Source organism: Hordeum vulgare, chromosome 1H (genome assembly GCF_904849725.1).
Source record: "Hordeum vulgare subsp. vulgare chromosome 1H, MorexV3_pseudomolecules_assembly, whole genome shotgun sequence".
Lineage (NCBI taxonomy): Eukaryota > Viridiplantae > Streptophyta > Magnoliopsida > Poales > Poaceae > Hordeum > Hordeum vulgare.
Genome location: NC_058518.1, coordinates 58,124,384 through 58,132,289, shown reverse-complemented (window position 1 = coordinate 58,132,289; position 7,906 = coordinate 58,124,384). Strand labels below are relative to the sequence as shown.

Genomic DNA, 7,906 nt, shown 5'->3' with positions numbered 1-7,906 from the left:
TTTAAATTATGTTTCCTTCTATTTAAAAAATAATCAGTAATTTCAAATTTTGTTCATGTTTTGAAAAATTGTTCAAATTTCCATATTATGTCCCCATCTACTGAATTATTTTCGGGAATTCCAAATTTTGTCCATGTTTTGAAAAATTGTTCAAATTTTCATATTATGTTCCCTTCTATTCAAAAAATATTCAGGAATTTCAAATCTTGTTCATGTTTTGAGAAATTATTAAAATTTTGTTCCCTTCTATTCAGAAAGTGTTTGGGAATTTCAAATTTTGTTCATGTTTTGAAAAGATGTTCAGAATTTTACAAAAAATGTTTTTTAAAAAAGATTGGGAATTTCATTTTTTATTTATGTTTTAGAAAAATATCGCTATTTTGCAAATTATTCACTTTTTAAAAAACTAATCAGGATTTCAACTTTTGTTCGCCTTTTAATAAATGTTCAGCATTTTAAATATTATTCACTTTTTCCCAAAAATCAGGATTTTCAAATTATGGTCGTGTTTTAATAAAATGTTAAGAATTTTCAAAATTGCTCCCCTTTTCAAACTATGTTGAGATATTCAAAAAATGTTTGGTTCGTATAATTGTTCACTAGTTTCTATAACATTCTACTCCCTCCGTCCGGAAATACTTGTTCTAGAGATGAATGTATCTAGACTTATTTTAGTTATAGATACATCCATTATATACATTTCTAGGACAAGTATTTCCAGATGGAGGGAGTATATTTCAACTTTTGTTCACTTTTTCCAAAAAAAGTTCAAAACGTTTAAAAAAATGTTGGAAATTTTAAAAAATCATGATAACAAGCTGTTCTTGTTTCTCAAAAATGTTCTCAGAATTTCAAAAAATCCTTGTAATTCTAACTTCTTTTTGTCTAATTCAAAAACTATTTCGAAACCTGAAATTTTCCAAAAATAATGTTCGTGTTTTTTTAAATGTATGCATAATTGAAAAATCTGCATGCTACAGTAAATATGATGATGCGGGTAATACACTATGACACTAATCTCCTTATAAGTAGAGAGCCCACATTCAATTGAGATCTTCAATTGACATTGTGACACCCGATTTTGATCTGGTCAAGAATTTTTCAAACCTCTTTCATTTAATAATTTTAGTTACACTTCTGTAACAGCATACTCCTTAGTTTTAAAGAGCCACATTCAATTTAGATCTTCAAAACTTCAATTAAAATTTGGTCATCGATTTTGACTGGGTCAACAATTTTTCAAAACTATCTCGTTCAATTCTTTAGACAAGTACATTCAAAAGATAAAAGGTTTTGAAAAAACAAATCTACGAAAAAAAGAAAACCCAGATTACTACAAGTGGCACGCATGCAATGCGCCACTTGTCGCGACCTAGAAGTTTAAGTGATCTTTAAAATAAGTACTCGCTTATTAGTGATTTCGTTCGGTTATAGATGTTCTAGAGACAATTCCTGTTTACATGGACGGCCACACACACGTCTACGTCCCGACCCAACGAGGCAACGACGCATGCAATGCGAGGTTCAAAATTACTACTGTCTTCAAAAAAATGTTCTGTATTACCACTGTCTTCCTGTTCTTGATTTAAAAAAAATGTTCTGTATTTTCTAAAAATTGTTCTTCTTTTCAAAATTTGTTTTCGGTTTAAATTTTGTTCTTAAGTTTCAGAAAATGTTCCTAATTTAAAAACTTGTTCGCGCTTCCAAACATGTTTGGGTTTTCTTCAAAATTGTTCCCGTTTTAAAATTTTGTTCTCAAGACTAACTAAATGTTCGTGCTTTCAAAAAATTTCAGGGATTCTCAATTTTGTTCTTATTTTCAAAATTTGTTCTAAATATTCAAAAAACTGTTTGTGTTCTAAAAAATTGTTAGCACTTTCAAATTTGTTCATTTTTTAAGTTTCTCCATTTCAAAAATTTGTTCTCAAGAATCAACATATGTATGTGGATTAAAAAATTGTTCGCGCTTCCAAATTTGTTAAGGACTTTTCAAAAAAATTCTCAGTTTTAAACTTTGTTCTTGTGTTTAAAAAAAATCGTTCTTCCAAATTTGTTCGGGTTTTTTTAAAATTGTTCTCCGTTGCAAAAAAAATTTCTCAAGATTTAAAAAATGTGTGTGCTTTAAAATATTGTTCACGCTTCCAAATTTGTTCAGGATTTTTCATAACTGTTCTCGATTTCAAAATTTGTTCTCAGAATTTAAAAACTGTTCATGCTTTAAAAATTTGTTTGCACTTGCAAGTTTGTTCGGGTTTTTTCCAAAAATTCTCCATTTCAATTTTTTTCTCAAGATTCAAAAAATGTTCGTGCTTTAAAACATTGTTCACGCTTCCAAATTTGTTCGTGTTTTTTGAAAATTGTTCTCGGTTTCAAAATTTGTTCTCAAAATTCAAAAAATGTTTGTGCATTAAAAAAATCCGCGCTTCCAAATTTGTTTGGGGTTTTTCAAAATTTTTCTCCTTTTCAAAATTTTGTTCTTAAGATTCAGAAAATGTTTGTGCTTTTAAAAAATCACGCTTCTAAATTTGTTCACGATTTTCAAAAATTGTTCTTCAAATTCAAAAAAAAATTTACTTCAAATACAAAAAGAAAAGGAAAAAGGAAAGAAAAACAAACAAATAAAGAAAATAAACAGAAAAGAAAAAACGTAACAGAAAAAAAGAAACAAAACAGGGCCGACGCAGTCGGGGCACTCGCCCTGTGCGGCGCAGGAATCCCTGCCGTAATGGGCAGCAGGTAGGAGCTCCCGTCCGCCATCGTAGATGCTCTTACATCATCTACAACCAGACTTGCCTAAAAGAAATCTTCAGCCAGACGCTTTAAATGAGCCCTCATACGTTTATGGATGCACATGGTCAATGATCGAACAAGAGAGAAAAGAAAAAAAAGTGATCCAACCAGATTGCTCATATCATCCCTATATCATCCCTGTACGTTCGGGATATTCCGCGGACCCTCATATTCATCTTAAATATGGAAAGGATATGAGGGCTCACAGACGTGTCCGGTCGCGTCCGGTCAGTCCGTCACATAGGACATGGCCTCACCCCGGATCATCTTTTTCTTTTCTTTTTTCATTCTTTTTCATCTCTCTCTTTCTCTTCATCAATCACGTGTAAGTGATCGAACATATGAAGAAAAAATGAGAAGTATGGCTGCGCGGACGGAAAAATATGAGGACACGTCTAATCATTGATCGGACGCGTCGCGGACGTTTATGAGGTCATATTTACAATGTCCGGCTCTAAATGATCTTAAGACAATTCCTGTTAACCTGGACGGCCACACACATGCCTACGTCCCGACCCAACGAGGCAACGACGCATGCGATGCGAGGTTCACTACCACACGAGTAGTTTTCCCGAGCCCCGCGGGCCCCCGTCCACGGCTAATCGTCCTATTTAACTGGGCGATCGAGGCGTTAAATAGCGTCCCCGCCTTTGGCTCCCGACCGTTTATATCTGCAGCGTCATCCCTCCCATTTCGGTTTTCTCCCGAAGCAAAACGGACAAGGAAAAAAAGGAAGAGTTACCGAGAGATAGAGGAGCCAGGGGAGGGGGGTAAAACCAAGAATAAATTATAACCGCACGGCAAGAACAAGGGAGGGTAAATAAATCGCCGGTCGTCTCGCTGTAAGTGCCCAGCATCGATCTGATTTCCTTCCTCCATGTACTATCCTTGATCTTTGGGTTTCCTAGGCCGATCGAGCAGGTTCTTGCATGATCTCCCTCCATTTGTCATAGATTTTGTGTTCATCTAATGAAGAATATCGATCTCGTCACAACGACGAATGTAGATGATGCGTGTTGTAGATGTCATTGTGGAATCGTGCGTGATAATCTTTGTCGAATTGTGCTGACCTCGGCGCTTGGGTTGTTGGATGCGATTCATTAGCCTCTGTGATGATGTCTTGGCCTTTGCTGTGTTTCTGCGACGAAGGTCAGGCCGGGAGGGGATGATGTCCGAAAGCGAGGAGCACGGGTCGCTCCTGGAAAAGATCAGCGACAAGATCCATGAGTTCAAGAAGGATTCATCGTCCTCCTCCTCGGACTCCGACGACGACAAGAAGTCTCATAAATCCAAGAAGAAGCACCTGTTTGGCAGGAAGCATCCGCTTCACCACGTCCTTGGCGGAGGCAAAGGTACGTACGGTACAACAATGGAGAAAAATCCCTGTGAAAACCGATCGATGAAACGGACGCCTAATAATAATTACTACTGTCTTCCGTTTTGTTCAGCTGCTGATCTTGTGATGTGGAGGGACAAGCAGACGTCCGGGAGCATCCTCGCGGGGGTGACCGTCATATGGTTGCTGTTCGAGGGCATCGGCTACCACCTCCTCACCTTCCTCTGCCACTTGCTCATCGTCTTCCTCACCGTCAGCTTCGTCTGGTCCAACGCTGCGTCCTTCATCAACAGGTCTCGTCCACTGCTTCTTTGCTCTTCCTCATCCTCTACTATCCTCTTCTGTGTGCTTTCTTTTAGCATAGAGCATCTTTTCCCGTTGTAAAAGATAATTACTCCCTCCGATCCATATCAACAACGTAGTACAATGTTGAGGGAGTACTAGTTTTACGAGTGAACTAGATATGCCGTTAGATTCACCTTCATTCTTTGGCCGTTAGATTATATACAGTATAGATGTGTGTGTTTTTTAAGGAGATACATAACACCTTGGGATTCGCAGGTCTCCTCCAAAGCTCCCGGAGGTCATTTTATCTGAAACCCAATGCCTGATGATAGCTCATGTTCTGAGGAAAGAAATCAATGAGGCTTTCCTGACCTTGCAAAATGTTGCTTCCGGAAAAGACCTTAAAACATACCTGACGGTAAGTTGAGTTGCGCCATCTGTTCTTTCTGTTACCTTTCTTCTGGTGCAACTTATTTGATGCAGTGTTCTCATACCGGCACAATTCTCTCGCAGTCAATTGGAGTCCTCTGGTTCATTTCTATAATCGGGGGCTGCTTCAGCTTCCTGACTCTGTCTTACACCCGTAATCCCCTTTCTACTACCCCATTTGCTTTCACTACAAATTAATTTGTCTGTCTTACTGTCTTCTGAAAGCGTCTCATGTATGTTATTCTAGTTAACCTGAATGATACTTTGAAAACAAAAAATAAATGGTGATTCCACCGTCTTCTGCCTATGCATATCATTACATTTACTTTTATAAAACTGAAGAACTTTAATTTTGTGCTGACAGACTGTTTGCTTACTTGAATCCAAAATGATAAGTGTAGAGAAGTACTGAAAATAAAGCAAACGAGTCCAAACACTGTTCTGTCTTATCATTCTGAATTTGGCTCCTGTCTGCAGTTTTCCTGATGGCATACACACTCCCCATGCTCTATGAGAAATATGAAGATGAAGTCGATGTTGTGGGTGAGAAGGCCCTGATCGAGATCAAGAAGCAATATGTGGTGTTCGATGAGAAGGTTCTGTCAAAGATACCGATGTTAGCCGACAAGAAACAGCACTGAAACTGATGCTTTGAAGCGTTCGACACCTCTATCATTTCATCTGCAGCTCAGCACATTAACCAAATAGTCTCATTTGGTTACCTCTGCTGCCATCACCTAGCAACCTTTTAGATGGCATTATATTCATATTATGCCGACTCTTAAGCATCGGAAATTTGTCTTTTCCAAGCCATAGAACAGAACGTTGTCGATGATCACACGAAGTAGTTGCCTCTGCTTGTCAGTTTCAGTTTCATATTTGTTTGGTCACAAGATACATATGTCATACTAATTTCTACAACAATTTTCTATGTATGTATGATTTTATACTTTATATGCTACGGAACCATTTAGGCCATTCTGAAGTTCTGATTACTATTCATTTTGGAACCTAATGTTCCTAACTGATTAATATTCTGTGCTCCGTGCCTACTATAGTTATATGTTGCTCTTGCTCAGACTTTAGGTGTTCATCAAACATGGGAGTTGGAACATCAGTTTAATTGAACACGTTGATCTGAATTTATTTTCTGCCTAATTTTGAGCAGTAAGGTAATGCCATGATTCCCAGTTCGTGCAGCATGAAATTATTTCCTCTTGGATGTGTTGTTGTAGAAGTAAATTTGGTTGCAGGTTTTATTTCACATATTGTAGTGGTTTGGCGCTGATTACATTTGTTTAGTACTTCGCTTAATAATTAATAAAAAAAGTTGTGTGCATCACAACATGCAGAGCCCAGAGTTTTAACCTCCTTTTCAAAGGAAAAGAAACACTGGGTACGCGGCGATCTGGTCGGCAAAAACTGTGAGGCTGATGGTCACCAACTCGGCGCCTCCCACTCCGATGGGTCTGCGTGGCAAGTTGATTTTTATTTTCAATGCGTTTTAAGTGTCTTATTTATGTAAAGTCACACAAATAAGCATAAAAACATACTTATATGATTTCGACTGTTAAATTATCGCAGCCTATGAGAATTCGGTGCTCTTCAGTAAACTCACGAAAAGGTCCCAGAGTTTGACGCATAAGCGCCACCTGCGGAAAAGCCTTTCGGTAGCCTAGTATAAGTCAAGGCATTGCATGAAAGTGAAAGTTGAAACTCCCTTGCACAAAACTTGTCGTTAAATGTGCATTCCGTTGTTCAAGTTGTAGAAGGAAGTGTCGTGGACTCCTGGGTGAAATACCAGTCTTCACTAAAAAAAGGTACCATATAAACATTTTTGGAACAGTTAGCAAAAACGGTGTGCCTCGGATCTGATGGAGTGTTGTTGGAATTACTAGGCCAAACCCATTTATTAACTTCCAATAATTCTTAAGATAAAGGGCGGCGCTAGCCATCAGACTACACGCATGTAGCATCCATCAAACTACGTATGCGTCGTCGGATCAGAGCCATGGGATCCATCAGATTAGATATGATGTCCCGTTGGAGACGGTTTTAATAGCTATAATTAAGCGCTTGTATGTACGCAATAAATGACCCTGAACGGACGCCCTGGACATACGCCTTCCTCCCGCGGGAGACAAGTTCCTCGCCTGTGTCTTTTCCACTCAGATTTCTGGTGCGAATGCTTGCATCGAGAGACGAGAATCTGCAAAAATGGCGCACCTAAGACGTGATATTGAGTATAGGGGGATTCCAGATCCAATCTAGCGGCATGGATCGTGTAATAGCACAGGTTCACAAGGCGTTTGGGGTGTTGCGGCTTCGAGTAATCCGCCGTACATTAATCCTCCCGTGCTTAATATTGGAGATGAGGAGGTAATATGAACAACTTGATACATATTCGAAGGTTTTAGCTTTCCTTTTTTGGATGTTTGTTGTAGTTCTGATGTATGTTGTTCGACCGATGCATTATTTGGCTGTTTTTTAACACACCATCACGGATTCTTGATGAATACGTAGGATAAATGTGAGAGCATGTAGTTAGAAGCACGATTTGTTGCCCTTCGATACAATTAATTTGATGCTGGAAGCTTAGATTGTATTGTCATGGTCTGTGTTCAGAATATGTTGTGGTTTGGTAGCACCGTATATGTTCAGATATATTCAGATATGGTCTGTGTTCAGATATGTTCAACTTGGTCCCATTATTTTTGCTCTAGGATTTCATGTGTGCAATGGTGATAATAAAAAAATTAATTGTAGGATGAAATCATGGAGGACATTGAAGGGGACACATACATTCCATTTGCTGATGATGCAACAACTCCTCGACGAGTTGCGCCATATGTTGGATTAGTCTTTGACACCATCGAGGAAGCACAAAGGGTGTATAATAGCTATGCTAAGAAGCTGGGTTTTGGCACTAGGATGTGTTACACTAAGAGGACTCGGAAGAAGGGGTGTAACCACAAAATCAGGAGAGAGTTTGAATGTGTTCATGCAGGAGGGGTGAAAACATAAGAAGGAGGAAAACAACTTGTGTGTGATCCTGAATGGTATGAA

The 7,906-nt window shown here is 38.4% G+C and overlaps 1 protein-coding gene across 2 annotated transcripts; it reads left to right on the top strand.

Moving 5' to 3' along the window:
* Nucleotides 1-3,450: 3,450 nt before the first annotated feature.
* LOC123407005 (reticulon-like protein B1) lies at nucleotides 3,451-5,825 on the top strand. 2 transcript variants are annotated; one of them, XM_045100042.1, is made up of 6 exons: nucleotides 3,451-3,632; nucleotides 3,940-4,142; nucleotides 4,239-4,419; nucleotides 4,688-4,829; nucleotides 4,925-4,994; nucleotides 5,318-5,825. In XM_045100042.1, exons 2-6 carry the CDS (start codon nucleotides 3,956-3,958, stop codon nucleotides 5,479-5,481), a joined length of 744 nt encoding a protein of 247 aa, XP_044955977.1. In that variant the 5' UTR covers nucleotides 3,451-3,632; nucleotides 3,940-3,955; the 3' UTR covers nucleotides 5,482-5,825. The 2 variants fall into 2 exon arrangements, with proteins under 2 accessions (XP_044955977.1, XP_044955970.1); XM_045100035.1 differs by having other exon boundaries at nucleotides 3,454-3,632; nucleotides 3,945-4,142.
* Nucleotides 5,826-7,906: the final 2,081 nt, after the last annotated feature.

Bases quoted from the DNA above. Each gene is read 5' to 3' on its own strand.
- LOC123407005 (XM_045100042.1), top strand. From the start codon at position 3,956: ATGATGTCCGAAAGCGAGGAGCACGGGTCGCTCCTGGAAAAGATCAGC. The intron at 4,830-4,924 runs GTAAGTTGAGTT...ATTCTCTCGCAG, and splicing joins ACCTTAAAACATACCTGACG to TCAATTGGAGTCCTCTGGTT. The intron at 4,995-5,317 runs GTAATCCCCTTT...TCCTGTCTGCAG, and splicing joins CCTGACTCTGTCTTACACCC to TTTTCCTGATGGCATACACA.